Genomic DNA, 17,717 nt, shown 5'->3' with positions numbered 1-17,717 from the left:
TATTTTATTCGCTTTGTGTCCAAAATGGACAAAATTAATACTCCAAATGTATGCCAAGGCTTAAAGCAGCAACAACGCTACACATGTAAGTAAAAATATTAAGTATCTGAACGTAGAATTCTAGTCTCTTCCCCAATTTGATTGTCCTGACTAATCACCTGTTACGCCTAATTAATTTTAGAATGTTTTAAAGTATTGCAATTGTGATGTATTTTAATGTGTGATATGATGAGGCTTTTGACGAACTGTGGTTGTTTTTAAAATTAATGAAATTTTTTTTTAACTATCTGTTATTTTAGAAAAACTGATGATGGTGGAAAAATACACCGAAACGTATTTTAATTGATAAATAGAGACAATAAATGACTGAAACCCAGGAATGAATTTTGATTTGGAATTGAAACACACTCAGGAAAGTATATACAATTAATCTGTCTCACAAGTGAATCTATTGGCAGCCGCAAGGTAGAGTTTACAGTAGAGACTCAAAAGGGGCGGAGAATTTCAGTAAAAAAAACGTACTTTTTACAAAACTCCAAATGTCTGAGAAACCTTAAAGCTTTAAGCAATATAAACCGTAATAGAACTCACATTTATTTCGACCGCAGACATTGGGATATTAGAAAATAATTTTAAAAAGTATACCCGGAGGTTCTCTATTGATCCATAAAAATTGTAAATAGAACGCTACTTTCTAAAAATTTAGCGATTGAATCGCAAACTTCCCTGTCGTCTTATCTGAATATCTCTGTATTTTCCCAATTAAAACTTGAATCACGCTGCATTTAAAAATATTATATTTATAGTCAATTAAATGCGGCTGGCCGAAATCATGCAATAAATTTCCTGCTATTTTGCTAGAAGAATGGGTTAATTCATCACTAGTTGTTGCACTAATTTTCCAGTTCCAGCATGGGCATTTCAACTTTAACGTTAAAAAGCGCTATTTATATCTCACCAAAAAAATCGATATCTAGCGCATATTTAAGAGGTAATTATTAAAAAATTGTAATACCTGCAAAAGTGGTCGGATGCAACTCAAAGTGTTCTGGCTAAAAAAACTTAATGTCAATATCTCCAGGTCTAGACTTGTGATACGTGTAGATGTGTGTCATAAGGGAATTCCTAGAGCAATAGACGCGTTCGCAAATCACGCACCGGTATTCCTCTTGTCGTTCTGCATGTTTGTCCGCGATATGTCTCTTCAGAGATGCTTTCGAACAGAGCACTTTGCCACAGAGCTGGCAAGTGAACACCTTCTTGGGCGATACCCCTGCAAAAGTAAAGACTATGTTCGTTCTAGAAAGTCCTATTCTTAACCGCAGGGCGATATGGTGGTTAGTGACAAACGAAACGAGAGTAGAACGGTCAAGAACAGGCTCTCTGGTCTGGTACTTTCGCGCGTGTCGCCACCAGGTCCGAATACAAATTGGCATTAATTTTTTTGAAAATTGAACCGATGCCGCTTTGCCATATCACTGACCGCACACTCGCGATCTGTGGGCTTTGTTTGACTGTGTTTTGCTTGAATGGAACGTGATTGTATCAAAAAAGCCCATTTTCCCGCAGTCCCTGTTTGCGCCGCCACTTTGAGAAGGTTTTCTTGATATTTGGACAGACTGGTGGGACGGATATATGTAGAACGTTAGAACGAACTTAGAAATTACTCGAATTGAGCCGCATTCCCAAGAAGGCGTCTTTAGCGGACGAAGTTATCGATAGATTATTAAATTAACTCCCTTAACCCTCATAATACACTAGGAGTTGCCACCTATAGTTAATGATCTAAACCTGAAACAATTAGGCATACAAACATCACCAAAGAGTATTGATCATGAAGCATTTTGTGGTTCTTCAATAAAAAAAACCATCAGCAATTCAGATTTTTCACAAAAATAATTCCAAATATTGAAACCTACAATAGACTAAGCTGGAACTTCTTTGACTAAATCTAGGTGGCAACCCAATAACTGCGTTTTGCATAAACTAACACTTGTACAAAGAAGCAGATGTAACTTTGGAAACCATGGAAATTTGAGTGTGCGGTTTGGAAAAATGGCTGGCGACGTATAATAAATTCCGATATACTTTTTTGTGGTGGCAACACTCGTCGTGTTGAGAACCATGTATATATTGCAAGCTATTCTCAGCAAAAAACCCTCACATATAAACAGAATGCTGCGAAATATAAATGGTTCTGTATTTTAAAAATGAAACATACAAGCATACATATCACGCACAATTAATGGGAATATATGGATGCTCCTCAAAAAGGTTTTTATTAGTTCCTGATACACTTCAAAGAAAAACCTTGTTAAAGCGCACACACACCTAGAAAAGGCAACATTTCATATATGGCAAGCATAAAATAAAACCCAAGCTGTTGCTTTTGCAAATGTAAAAATATATTTAAACATAAATAAAGGTTATACAACAGTTACATAAAATATAATAAAATATTGCATTAAACAACATTTAAACATGCCTAAAATGCAAAAACTAAAAAAGAGAAACGTCACTACACAGGACCAATTTTGAGAAATTGCAGAAAATTGCCTAAAAACTAACACGACATGAATTGTCCATTGTGGATTTCTTGCGCATTTTCTGCAATTTCTTAATAATTGAATAATTAAGAACGGGGTTGCCAATATTAATAAAAACTTCAAACGATCAAAGGTTTAATAAATAGATAATTTAACTGGGAAAATCAGTCGAGATTATGAAGGTTCAGTCTTAAAAAATACCTCGAGTCTCAAATAAAAAATTTCAGTCTTTCCGTAAACAACTTAAGTCCTGTCCTCTCCATTGCAAGATAATATAAACATGTTTCTATAAGAATATAAGATTAATAAGTATTTGAATCAACATAATTAGAAGAACCTTACATATTTCTGCAACCATATCTCAAATCCCGAGCAGTTAAGTAATAATAGTACGTTTTAAGCCGATGTGGATACATTGAGATATTGTCGTAGTTGCAATAAAATTAAATATCAAATAAATATATGAACTAAGAACCTTATGGTGGTAAAGCCTCTTATACTAAAAAATATAATTGTTTTAACGGTAGGCATGCAGTACATAAAACAGCTTTTTAAAATGTAAAAATAAAGTATTTTCGAAATTAAAGTTGACTAGACAAATGCGTTCCAAAATGTCTTTTTATTGCACGATTTTTTTCAGCGATTTATGAACTGCATATCCCGCCAGAGCTCACCTCAATAAATTATGACTACCTTAATATTTATATAATTTCTTAATCAGAATGCGAAATATATTATTAGATCTATAACCTCCCGTTCACCCAGTGAATATAAAAATGCCATTAATACTCTAATGCAAGCAAATAATAACTAAATAAAATCTATACAGTATTTAGTAAAGTATGTACAAAGCACAACATTACACTTTCAAAATGATAAAATCTTTAGCAGTAAACAACAAAATATATCACAGAGCCTAAAAAGTAATCAAATGCAATGTTGGCTAATAAATAGTTTATTACTAGAAAAATTGTACAACACTTTGTATTTAAATTATCGAACACTTTACATACTCTGAACGATTTTTCATTTGCTAATCGAATTAAAACACCTTCCTGAAAAGCCTCTTCATAATACTTCATTTTGCCCAATCACAGCCAAAATTATCAAACCCTATTCTAATTTTGATTATCTTCAGTCTTTCTTCAATGTTAAAAATTTCACATATTTTTAATTAGTCGAGATAATATCACGATCGTCAGAGCATTTTCAGTGTTCAATAATGTTATTAAAACGATGTATTCGATTAAAGTACTAATATGTATAGTAACTCTGTGAATGTTTAGAAAAAAATATTTAATTAGTGATAATTCAAGCTAATGTTACTAGAACATTGAGGATAAACTAAATTGGAAATTATCCAATTAGACCGGCGTTTTACTATTAGTTATTAAAACTATAAATTCTTATGACCAAAATGCTGTTTGTCTATAAAACGTGTTTCTTTGTAAAGTATCAGAAATTTTAAGCGGGAGTGAACAGGCGATAGATAGAACCATTGATTACAAAAAAAACGAATAAAACGTTGAGTTTTGAATCGCCTTAACAGAAAAGTCATTAAGCCGAGAACTTTGAGAAACATTATTTCAAAATAGCGATTGCTGAAACTATGAAAACATTTAGTTCAAAGTTAGCTGAGGTTTTGGTTTGCGTTCCCTTCCTTTATGTTCAAACAGCGAAGATTATTTGGAGGTTGTTTAAAAATTTTTGGTTTAAGTTTATTTTCGAAGAAAATTTACAGTACATGGTGTATTCAGGCGTTAAGTCATGCACCTCCCGTCTACCATCGTTGACTGTAGTTGTTACCAATTAGCCTTGAGAACTCATAGTTCTTAGCAAATTTATTATTTTTGTAGCATTTCAGTCAAAATCATAAATAGTCAAAAAATAAATAAATTGATGAACCATGTAAAAAACAAAATAAAGTAACATTTCATATTTGTTGCAACAAAAAACATTTATCAAGAGAAAGATGTAGCAGATGTAGATTTTTTAAAATATTTTGTTACTTTGAAAAGAAACTTTTAAGATTGAAATTAAAATAAGGTTGATGAATAGTTGTTTTTGTGTCACATAAGCCAATTCAGAAATAATTGTCCTGTTAAATGGACCAACTATTTGAGGTTTATGAGGGAAATCAATTCAGTTTTGAAAATTAACATTTTGTTATGCCTTTGAAATAGAATCAAAAATATTCTCGAAATGTTGGGGAAACACTTTTAGGAATTTTAGTGCTCAACTGTAACGCTTTTTCTTATTATTTGAATCTGAAACTATGACTACGTGTCGGTTTCCTTTTTAATTGGCCTTATTCAGTTTGTGGCACAGTAGAAATTTATTTTTTTCTTTTCAAAAATAGCATATTTTTTCGCCATAAAAGCCCCCAAATCTCTAAGCTGCAGTTTATTTTTCAATTTCTTATTCCATACCATTTTTATGCAAGTAGACAACTAGTCAATAAAATGTACATATTTTTCTATCTATCGTTTGTTCAACCACCATTGTCACTTTTTACAACATAAAAACCAGCTTGTAAATGAAACATTTGTTATTTTCTTAAGTTATCATTTCAGATCCAGGGTTTCTCTTAATTCAGGCGCATGAAGTCTGCGAATACTTGAAATATACAGGGTGTTTGGGAAATCGTGAGCAATATTATAACTGCATATTCTACGACCGAAAATAGAATTTTGTCCCTATGAACTTGAGCTTCCAGATGTGTTCGATACACAAAGTTAAAATTTATTATTAAACATTTCCAAAATAAAGTGAAGGTGCTGTTTGGTCCCCACCAGGTAATAAATTATATTTAGCTCAGACATTATTTCTTTATATAAAACAGCACCGTGTTCATTTAATAATAAAAAATATATGAAAGCTCTTTTAAAAAGCTCTAAATTTTTATTCAAAATACCGAAAATAGCATGTTCTTTATGTCTCTATTCTTCTACCTAAAAAAAGAAGGCGGAAATATTTATTTTCAGTTGTAGGGACTAAGAGACGTTTTCAAAAATCAGGAAAATATAGAGCTAGTTTCGTCTGTTCAAGTAAAGGCTTTGAAGTTTGAACGCTAATTTCGTATTTTTATTATTATTTATTGGAACTCATGTTTTAAGTACTTTGTTTACAAAAATCAAGAATTTTTGAACTGATATGAACCATCAGTAAACATCTAGTAGAGCGATAAACATCATTCCAATTGTAATATCAATTTCCAGAATTACTTTTTGGTATAAGTCTTTCTCAAAATACTGCTGAAAAGATAAAAACATTTATTTGTTTAATAATCTTATTCGTATTCCTATGCAGATAAAATATTGCAAACCAATTTTGCGACACCCGAAAAATATTTAGGATATTCAATTCAAATTGTTTAAAGCTGTGCATGAGATTCAGATTAGTTTACCGCATTGCCTTTTTCATTCGTAAAATTTGGAGTAAATTCAATTTTTATATTTTTTTTAGAGAAAATCCGTGGGCACGACTTTTTTTTATTTTTTTCTTGTACAGCCTATGGGGTTGACTTGACAATTAAAGGGCAGAAACTCAGTTTATCAAAAATTTTTGGTTGCAACGTCGATATTCCAACGAAAAATATTCATTAAATTGTAAAAAGCAGAAATGTAAATAACCATAGAACCAGAGACGAATTAATACACAATACAAAAAAGTGACAATAAATAGCAAAACCGCATTCGCAAGCGCAAAAAATGTTGCATAGTGCGGCTACTTGAAAACATTTTTACGAGCCGAGGCTCTGGGATAGTGATATAATCGAGTTAAATTATTCGAATAATTCGAGTATGAGGCATCGAACTAATTCGATTCGCTCTTGAATACGTTTCGAATGAATTATATATCAATTAAAATTACCTTCGCGAGGAGAAATTTGCGTTTATGGATATCCACGAGATAGATACAGCAAAACGATACATTTTAAAGGAAAGAAGCAATACGATTTACAGATTACCAAGAAAAGACAACAGCAGCAAATAGGAATTTTGTCAATATTAAAATGAAGCGTAAGTAATAATATGCGTTTGGACAAAGCAGTCCGAACTAAAGACGAGGCAAAAGAACATAGCAATTAAATAGAAAATGCAAGACAAAATAACTTAAAAACCAGGTACGTCACTGACATAGTAAATATAAAATGATTATTAATATTGGATTAAGATGGAAGATCCGGGCTCTCTTTTAGTGAACTTGAGGATGGTTTCCATTGAATAAAGATGATGCTGTTGATTAATTCATTACCTGCGTGATTTTTACTGGGTGGTATTTTTCGCATATACCACATGAACATCTTGATTACAAAAATAGTTCGATTACTGCTATGGTTTTCTGTAACTTTTCTATTGAAGTTATTCCAAATTTTACGAGCGTATTTCGTTGGTAATACCGCATTGCAATAGCGTAGCAATTCGTTTTTCGCCTTTAGATTAAATACGTTGCACATTTGGAAGCAATCGAGGTTCCAATTAGTGAAAGCAAGTCTGCGGGGGCCTAATGGATCATAATTTCAGTGTGTTTCCGGTAACTGGGCACTTTAGCACGAATACCCACTTCACTTTTGCCTTCTGTGGTATATGCTGCGATGGTTGTTAAGTGAGTTAAGTGTACGGAACACTTTTTGGCACAATTGGCAAACGGCGTTGTTCAGCGGTTGGAGGTGTTGCTGTTCCTTGTGCCTCTTCAGAGTAAGTTTGGTGCTCAGCATCTTGCCGCAGAGATCGCATCGGTGGTGCGACGCAGAGTTGCCATATGGCAATGGGAGGGCTCTTCTCGTTCCATCTGCTGTGCGCCACCGAAAACATATAACATCCATTAGGCCTCCGCTTTCTTACGATACGATTTATTTTTTGTACTCCAATTCGATCGGTATTTCTTAATTCTTAACTCTTTAACGGCCGCTTTAATCTTGTTCATGTTCTTCAGATATCTACTGGTAAACCAAAGTATTGATTTAATCGGCTCACTGATAACTGTTCGAGATATTCAGTTTGGTTTTATTTTGCCTCCATTATACAGTTGAGTTTATCTTTTAAATGCACAAGTAATAACCTGAATTTGTGGGCTCCACTCGTCCACTTTCATGTGATACTTCCTACATACAGAGAGATTCAAATTAAGTGCGCCTGGTTGATTTTATGAGTATCGCCTCCATATCAGTTGAAGACCATACGGTTTTTCCTTATCGAAAATGTTACTTTTTTTATTTCTGCTAAACTGTGTCGTAATTTATGATGATTTATATCTAATCCTATTTATCTAACTATCATATGCAATTAAATCCAAAAAAAGCAACAGAATCAGTTTTTGTTGTCGATTAATTTTTAACTATCTACTATGTTGAGACAGCAATTTTTGTGAAAGCATTTTTGAGTTTGATAGCAGAATACTTTTCTTTGAGTTTTCCCTTTGAGCTTTTGAGCTTCTGTAGACTTTCAAGTTCAACTCTAAGGCAACCATTTAAGAAAATTGACACCATAAATATATTTTTGAGAATTTGTATAGATTCGTACCGGTGTGACTAAAAAACGACTAATTTCCTGGCAATTGTTGTTCTTCGCAGAATCGACTCTTACTGCTTAATTGGAAAATATGATTTTCTGGTAACGGAAAACTTGTTTCCATTATTCCTTTACGGATATATTTCTGGAGAACCTATAATATTTAAGACACCCGACAAAAAAAAAATTAATAATTGTTAATCGAAGTTACCCTTAATCGAATTCATCCTCTGAGTTTATTTGCAAAATAACCTTTTATAAACGATATGCTTGTTTAAAGCGTTAGAATAATCGTTTTAGACGCGGTCAACTTGCTGATGTGAGGAGGATGTATTGAGCAACATGTGGATCTCTCTGAGAACTTATTTTAATTGATTGTTTAAGATAAAAACTTTTTCCGGACCTTCGTGCTTTTAACTGTAGGTTTTAGCAGTTTTTAATTCTGTGGTTTTTACATCTTTTGAAATTCATTTGAAAATGAGTATAGCTTCTTCTAATTTTTCGCTGGATACAGGATTTCTAAACAAATAATTGAATTAAAAAATATCCGTAAAAATGGTTAAGTAGGTACGGATTATAATCTGAATTAGTCTGCAAAATGGACATATTGAATATTTTCTATTTAATTTGATCTTAAACTTCGATTGAAATATCGTATATGCGGGTTACACGTGCACTGACTATTGAATCGTTTTCATAAACCAAATGTTTGCTTAGCGAATCTGGCTTTGCCTTGTTTTAGTTCAAGTTAATTTAGTTGGTAGGGATCTTTAACGTTGGCATATTCCGCGGAAATAATTAGCGAGAAAAAACTGAAGGCGAAAAATTAACAAATTGCCGTTTCAAACAGTTTGGAAACGAAACTTTACCATGCTCGAATGTCTTTAACGTAAAGTGAGAGAAACGTGAACTTAGAGAAGAACAATATCAAGAGGTTATAATAGAAAATAACGTTTTAAGTAAAACATTTTCAAAACATTCATTTAATTATCTTACTATCCCGTTACAAGTTTTGAATAGCAAGTTGAAATATGTTCGATTATTCCATTTTCGGGAAAACCTATTTTTTCTCAGCCTTTTCCACAAGCTTTTTGCATCAAACCTCCAATTTGCAGTTTTTTCTAGTGTTTAATCATATTTCACTCTAACATAGCGCAGGCACTAACGTTTTTTGCCGCTGCGCCTTTTGATTCCAGGAAATGTTTAAATCCCTGTCTGGCAGAGTTTGTAGTTTTCGTTTTCCAATTTTCAAAAATTGCAATTACAAATTTGTTTTCTATCTTCCTAACAATGTTTTCCAGGATACTTAAGATTTTATGTCAAATTGATCCACAAATCTTGTGTTAACTTTGGGCATTTTTTTACGTAATCAGTGTTTTTATTTACCGCTAATTGGGGTGGTATCGCGAAGAAACCACACTCATTTCTTATAGTAGTTGCTTTTAGAAATGATGTTAAGCAGTAGATTCTTTTGTGTATCAACAAATATTCCGTTTCTTAAACTTGTGTTTAAATGCGTATAAAAATTTCATTTTTCTTTAGTCACGAATGCCAGTTCAAAATTAGCTAACTGGACTACTAGCTCTATTTCGCCAAGACATTAGAACTTGGAGTACAAAAAATAAGATCGATTAACATCTTTGAAGTGTGCTATTTTTAGTTGGGTTAAAATTGTTTATTTCATATTTTAGTAACCAATTGTTGTCCGTTGCATATTTAACGCGTATTCAGTCTTCCTGTATTACTTAATTGTCAGTGCGATTGATACACCTTTAATAAATGTCTTAAGTCTAAGTATCCTAATACAAAGAAAAAGTGGAAAAGTAGAAATCATTAGTGGCCTTACAAGTTTAGCCAATCTAAATGTACTTAGAACGACCTCATTTTAGGACTATTTTGTCCTATAGGAGATGTCAGTGTTTATTTAAAAAAATGCTTCCAGATGCTTAAACAGCTTTTAGAACAATTCGTTATAATATTGAGTTAAGTGATAATATTTGCAGGCTGTGTGGCTCCTATTCCTGTTTCTGCAGTTACCAAAGTACATGCATTAACTTGTTTAAACATCTGGAAGTTTCACGATTGACCTTTATATACATCTTAGTGGCAACACAAATGTATGTTGTTTTAGATCGTAAAAGTATTCGATGTAATTGACGCGCACTTAAGAAGAACTCCCAAATTTAACATAAAAATGCGTTTGCAGCCTTGTTTAATCCCTCTCAGAGATAAAACGAATGGTGCGGCGGAGGAATCAGCTCGTCCGTCTTAATATTCTTAACGTTTCTGTGATATATGCTCTTGTGATTTCGAAGCGAGTTGAGACTGCTGTACACTCTCTTGCATATGTTACACACTGGCTCTCTTGATGGTCTCATATGCACATTTTGAATATGTCTTTTAAGTCTTGTGAGGGAGCTAAGACTCTTGTTGCACGGTTGACATCGAAAATCCTCCATACCTATGGGCAAGAAGCCCGATTTTAGCCTCTGTCTTAGCCCTTTTTGCAACAAGTCTAGTTGTCTAGTATATAATGTGTTCTATTAAGCCATTATGTACAGCCGATATTAGTTTATGTGGGCGTAGCACTTTGCTGTCACCACTCTTTCATTCTGGATTAGATACAGGACAGTTTGAAACGTTGCTTGATATTGAGTAATAGAATACAATGCAGCTTTTCCTCTGATGTTTATTAAAGACTTTTGAAATTGGGAATTTTGCTTCCAAGCTTTCCAATGTTTCCATTCGAATGGCTTCTATAGCATCTACACCGATCAGTTATGAAAATTATTTGTGCGCGTACAATTTTTATAAAATATCTTTTGAAAACAAACATTACAATATAAAAATGTCTCGTACCCAATACTTAGCTAACACAATATTTAATGAGTATTGAAATTTTATTTTCATTATCGGTATTTCAGATCAGTCAAAAAGAAACTATTTACTTTGCAGCTCATACAACACAATTTAATGTAAAAGCATTAACTTTATTATAAGGAACTTACTTGGAATACTTGGACAATTTGCCTGTTTCGATAGGGGAATAAAAATCCAAACGAAAGGAGTTAGAATGAGTTTAAGTTTAAAATTCCCAACTAAATTCGGACTATACCGGAGTTAATCGAGTGACCTCCGCATTTATCAGACCTAACTCTGTGTGACCTCCTTTTGTGGAATATCAGTTATTGCTAGTGGAACTAGCTCTGCTTATTAAAAATTGAAACTTATTCAGAAACTTTAAAATTCGTATAACAATAATATATAGTGACGCTTGAACAAAGGGGTAATTTCAGATGTAAATCTCCTTGACCTTAATTTTTCATGAAAGGAGAAAATTAAAGAAAAAATCATCCCATAAATTAATCTTGTTTTGCTATAATTGGAGCACATAACTACTCGAAGAATGCATGCTTAAAAGCATAAATTTTAAGTTTCTATTCTCCGAAGCAATGATTATTCGAACTATTTGGACGCAAGCAAATTTTATATTTATATATCTTCTGTTATATATGCTCCTTATTGCGTTTGTATGACTTGGCATGTGCGAAACTATCTAAATTTTCATAATATTGAAACATTTGCAATACTCATCAAATATGTTATTTTGCTCAAAATATATTAAACTTAATGTTTGTGCCTTAATTTGGTGTTTTCAAAAGCAGAAAATAATCAAATTTCGGTATCAGTTTCATAAATAATTAATAATAGTAATAAAGCTTCAAATTATCAGCAATGTTACCCCTCTCAATCAACATTTCAAACTGTTATCGTTATAATTTATTTTAACATTTCTCTGGAACAACTTTGCAAAAGTAAATTTGGCAAATTCATTTTAGGATTATTAGTAACATTAATAAGATTGCTCTTAAGATACTTAATAAATAACCTCCTAGCTTCCATGAAACCTATTTCTAGTAATTTTCTTTAAATTGGCTTCCCCAAGAATCTTACATTTCGGAAGGAATAAACAAAAAAATAAACACACGCAAGACTAAAACACAAAGTAACCAGACCAGAAAAACAAATCGAAACATTTCAGAACACAAACAGAGAAAACACATACTTGGAATAAAGACACTTTTGGATCAAAACGCATTATCTTTAACTTTCAACTGGATTTTATGTGAATGATGTTATCAATTAGTTGCTTTTTTCCAAAAGAGTCTTGCATGTACCAAATGCCACTGTAATCAAAGTGGCATTATTCGTACTGGATTAGATATATCGGGCAGTATTACCAGTTTTACAATTTATTGGTTTGTTATGAAAGGAAGCTAAACTAAGCTTTTTAGTTGTCTCATAATGCAATGGGTAGAGAATAATTCCATAAGAAATTTGGCAAAAAGTAAAGTGACGCTAAGAAATATAAAATTAAGCATGTAGGTATTCAATATGAAAAAATATTGAACATTTATGTTTGTTTGCTACCATTTGTTAGTTGAACCATATATTGAATTTCGAACGTGTCGTAATACTAACCGATATATTGTTTTAGAACGAACACTTTATAAATTGCAAAAATTCAAAAAGACTGCTTACCTTGCGATGTCCCTGCCAATGTGTCGTTTGCTTGTAGCGACTGATTTAGACCTGGAACAAATAGGTCTACATTTATTATGCAGTTAACCTTCCAGTTAACTGCCTAAATTTACAACAATTAAATAAAACTTAAAATTAATAATTACACTTAACTACATTTCTAAAAAAGTATATAAAAGTATAAAGAGAAAGTTCAGATTGAACACTGCATGCATTAAGTTACGATGGTAAAGATGTTAAAGGGTATTATACATTGACGTACATTGTTAGATGTGGAGTAACTTTAACTTAAAAAGTTGTAACAATTTATTAATTAATTATAATTTAATTTAATTGAATTCAACTTAGATACGCTAATTTAATTTGACTGATCAAAAAGGTATAAATGTATTAGCGAATTTAAATAAACCTTTTCTTTGAATAGAAAATAATTGTATGCATTATGTATGTATGTAAACATATTTTGATATTCAATTTTAAAAACTCTGTTTCTGCCCGATATACATTTTTTTTACAGAATTTACTTAAAAAGCCTTGAAACTAGTGCTTTTCTCAATGCTGGGTTAATTTAGTGTTCTAAAACAAAAAACTGAGATCAAAACTTCACTCATTTGAAAATAGGAACTTTATTTTTTTATCCTGAACTTGTATTTAAGCTTTAATGAAAAGATTATTCAAGCTTAATAATTTAAATTTATTTGGTGATTATTTCAATTGAACAGTATTTATACGGGGTGTTTTATAATAACACGTTTTTAAAAACATTTAGGAGCAGCGATTTAATTAATCCCGATTTATTCTTAAGAATTACGGAAATTTGTGTTTGATGTTGAGCACAGTTGAAGAAACTACCTAAGATAGAAGAAAATCCAATCACTCCGAAATATTTATGAATGTATTTTTCCTTAAAAATTGTGCACATATGTCACATGTTAATAGGCTTGTTTTTATGAAACACCTTGCATTTTTGGACGGAGATTCTAAAAATGACTGACATGATAAATATCCTAATAACAAACAATGCCGTCCTAGCACTTAAAAAGCTCCTTTCGTTGTTATGTAGCATAAACAGAGTTTATATTTTATGGATATAAAGATAGATAAGCAACCTTTACATTGCTCGAGTTACTGAAAAATAACTTTTGTGCGTTACTTTTAATTAAATCAATGTATATTTCAAACTCGCCAATGGCAAAGTAAAGTTAAAAAAATACATCAGGAATGGCACCTAACATTATTTTAAGACTAAAAAAAGGACATAAAGAAAAGTAGATTAAGAATAATTAAAAAGACTCCGGAGTTAATTTTCACACATTACTCTCATATATTGGTCATGCATTTAAAACAAGTAAATTATCAAAATGTAGAAACAGCTTGTTTGTACCAAAAATTAAAACAGGTAAATGACCCGAAATGTTAAAAGAAAGCTGAACCTGAATGCATAAAATGTTGTTTCATTCGACCTTTAAAGCTTGCGGTTTTGCAAAACGGTTTGCTCATTCAGATTATTTTTAAATATTGTTTTAAACACTTTTTAAACACAAATATTGTTTTTTATTTAGCTGGAATTGGAATTTTTGAAAAGAGCAATCGACGCCTAAATATCATAGTTAGCTGCATATATCAGATTTGAGCAAAGTTTTCAATATTTATTTCCATTTGAAAATTGTTTTCGGAAGTACTGGGTATTTTCTGTAGTTGTTTTGGAAATATTACAGCAATTGCCTGCTAGATGAAAAGAAAAATTTTGTATGCTCGTTAATTCAAATAGCTACACTACAGGTTTCATATTTTCACATTTTTTCAGTGCATATTATTGCCTTATTTGTGACGTGTTAATTTCTTATTTCTGATGGATTATCAAACATCAGGCTTTTTTTCTAGAATGCCTTGAACATAAATGAAAGAGCTTTATATTCTATTTCTGAATCTAACTCTTTTTATGTTTTTGTTAATTAACTCTCATATTAAAATATATATTTGTTGATATTTGGTCGAATTTGCTGAAATTTGAATTTCCCATTTAAAAAAGAGTTAATTAGGCATTTTAATAGGGAAGTTAAATAAGCTGCAAGAATTGGTAACAAATTTTCCACTGATACTGATTTCAACAGCGTGTATACATTTTCGTTTTGTATTATAATACATAGTTTTGCCGACAAGATCATTCTAATTTGTACCATTTTAGAGCTCATAAAAAAATCCAGTACAATTATTTTGAATTAATTTAAAGTGAGTAAGATATTTATGCAGAAATTAGTTAGCATTTAGTAAAGTTTAGTTGAAGAGAAAATAAAAAAACAAAAAAAAAATCCTGAGGATAGGCCATAAAAAAGTAAACAAAAAGAAAAGGAACTAACCAAACTTACTTCCTAGAGCAGCGGGATCAGCTGCTAGTGCAGCCATACTAAAATTGAAACTTCCAGCTGCAGTTGCAAATAACTTGCTTTCTGAGGGCGTCAAGTAAGGCCCTATAGGACTGTCATGGTCGTCATGATCTCCTCCTGAGCTTCCTCCAGAATGCGGCCCATGTGGCAGATTATTGGGGCCGTTTTCATTCGGTGCACCTTCGCCTGAATCGTTGCTGGGTAATAATTGAAATATTAGTCCAAATGCTTTATACAAATTCATTTTAAAAATTTGAAAACTTGAAGTTATTGCAATTCTCGATTAAAATCAGCCACAAATCTTCATAGGAAGGATGAAGTCGAATTGATTGAAAGCATCAGATTTATTTATCATGAAGTATTCGTCATTAATTCCTCTTAACAGGAACAATTTTTTTTATGTGAATAAAGTGGATAAAACAAATTTGATTAATTTACTTCCATGTTTCCTTAACTTTGCATAAATTTAAATATTTGAATAGACTGATTATTTAAAATATTTTCGCTGGTAAAGTTCTTAGTTTGTTCTATAGCAGAATAGAATTTGAGAATTGCATTTAAAACGTATGCTAGGCAAGTTGTTAAAAAAAGTATATTTAATTTATTTTAAATTAATTGTTATTATAGTTCACTCTGAGCAGACTCTCTCAAATGCTTAGTATAGTTTTGCGTATTTGAAACACACATTCTGATAATATTTACATTGAAAATATCACACATATATCTAAACTGAATTGTTGCAGAGCGTTATCTCCCTTCTTTAATAGAGAGGCAAATCTTAACATAGTCACATTATTCAATAAACCAAAAATAAACTAGTTTTTCATACCTATTATCATCTGGCTGGTTACTACTACACATTAACTCCATTGGCTCATTTTTTACATTGTTTTCATTGCTATCACTGTGACATCGAGAAAGGGGATGTGTTGGAGAAGGCGAACAAGGTGAATTTTCTCGATCTGTGCTGCTTATTCCATTTCCTGAATGAAGAATAAGAAATGTTGGTAAAACATAGAATAAGGCAATACAGTATAATAAAAACTTTAAACTCTAGGGAGTGTTTAAAAGCTACTGATCCACGGTTTATTGAACATTTTAATTAATAACAAAAATCGATTTTATTAAGAAAAAGTCGGGTGAAGACTGAGCAATACCACATTTTGAACACAAAAGCAAAGTAACAAAAGATAGTTGTTAAAATAAATTGATTCATTTCCACTTTTTAAGTTAATTATATGTTTTGCTTTAGTATTTCGGGTCTAATTTACGCCCAATGTAAGAATTCGAAAATATTTGAATATTCATCTTTGTTGACGGTAGATTTTTTAATATTTATGCTTTAAATATTGTAACTAAAAAGTTAAATTACTTATTACTTCAGAATTATTCAATTATTAACTTCGGAATTATTATTATTATAAACGTACTTTGGCGTATGATTATTGGCGTAAAGATTACAGTGCAAATCAGTCATTTATTAATGTTTCCTATATTTACAGTGTCATTAATAGTACTTTAACTCAATAATTTTTTGCAATTATCATCATTAAGCAAGTAAAATTGCTTGCATAAAATATACTCAAAAATGAAGAGCGATCGCCCTACAACTTAGCGACGTGAATTTTTGTGATTTATTTACATTTGAATCCGAACTGGAGTGAGAAACTAAGAAACAATTTTTGATAATTTCTTTCGGTTGCATTAACTGATTTTGTTAGTGAGCCATAGTAATAAAAAAACATCAAACGCTTGTTGCCGAAATTTGTTTGTTCCGGTATTTCTAAAAAATCAATGTATTTACTTTGCGAAACACTTGCTGAAAACACAACTAAAAGAGCATTCAAAAAATCCTGCAACTCGTACCTCCTTGATGCGAGTTTCTAAACGTACATGGGATTATTCTAGCTTTCGAGCAAAATACCTCTGAGGAATACTTCTCACGCTTGCGAAAAATCAGGAACAATTTATTTTTAACAATGGCATAATAACCAGTAAAATTTATCGTTTCAATGAAGCGATTACCAATTAAAGTGTATAGAAACTAAATTATTCAACCCATTGTATATGGACTTCTGATAAATATGTTTTAATAATCTTGAACAAATCGAACTGATGCAGAAAAAAATTAAGGAAAATTAACATTAAACACTGCAAAACAAAATTAAAAATTCATCATTTGAATGGTAAATGATTGAAATTAGATTTTCAACATTTGTCAAAAGTTCGCCACATTTATAAATCAATTTAACATCCTCCAAACCCACCTCTCCGTAAATGGATCTCCGATATATTGATTCATTGAACCGATAATTGGGTATTTTTTATGAGCGAAAATATTTCTTATTGCAAGAATTAGTAAAGTTACTTTTGAACTTTTAACTAAGTTGGAGATGAAGTACAGTGGATGGACATGCCGTAGTAAAGAAAATAACTGCAGCTCCGTTATTAAACTTTAATTAAAATTAAGGAGTAGGGAAGAAAAAGGCTAAGAGACGTGGCAAATATTTAATGGAGATTGCAGATCATGTCTATTCGAAAATCTTAATTTTTAGAAGAAAGTCCGATTATTTTGATGTTTTTTTCAAAAAAAAAGATGAGGCGCAAACAAAATAGAAAACACTTGGACTTTGATACCCACAAAATAGTTGGCCAGTACCGGAAGTAGCAAAATTATTTATTTCTTGTAATAGATACTTGTTTTTACACTATTTCCTAATCGAGCATTG

General features: G+C 31.5%; 2 protein-coding genes across 39 annotated transcripts in view; one reads left to right on the top strand and one right to left on the bottom strand.

Annotated features, from left to right (window-relative positions):
- The window catches only part of LOC109546301, a 520,465-nt gene that overhangs the window by 117,440 nt on the left and 385,308 nt on the right, over nucleotides 1–17,717 (top strand). The window lies entirely within an intron of this gene.
- Nucleotides 1–17,717, bottom strand: part of LOC109536792 (broad-complex core protein) — an 81,187-nt gene that overhangs the window by 11,969 nt on the left and 51,501 nt on the right. For 9 of the 38 annotated variants that reach the window (XM_048664002.1, XM_048663996.1, XM_048664003.1 and 6 more), the window contains exons 6-8: nucleotides 15,818–15,971; nucleotides 14,962–15,185; nucleotides 12,602–12,667 (exon numbers count right to left, since the gene is read on the bottom strand). In XM_048664002.1, coding sequence (XP_048519959.1) covers nucleotides 12,602–12,667; nucleotides 14,962–15,185; nucleotides 15,818–15,971 — 444 coding nt within the window. The other 29 variants (XM_048664006.1, XM_048664009.1, XM_048664007.1 and 26 more) reach the window with 22 other exon arrangements.

The sequence above is a fragment of the Dendroctonus ponderosae genome, unplaced genomic scaffold (genome assembly GCF_020466585.1).
Source record: "Dendroctonus ponderosae isolate FM_Combo_2020 unplaced genomic scaffold, Dpon_F_20191213v2 Dpon_F_20191213_2, whole genome shotgun sequence".
NCBI classification, from domain to species: Eukaryota; Metazoa; Arthropoda; class Insecta; order Coleoptera; family Curculionidae; genus Dendroctonus; species Dendroctonus ponderosae.
Note: the sequence above shows the minus strand (reverse complement) of the source record. Positions and strands in the feature narration are given on the sequence as shown.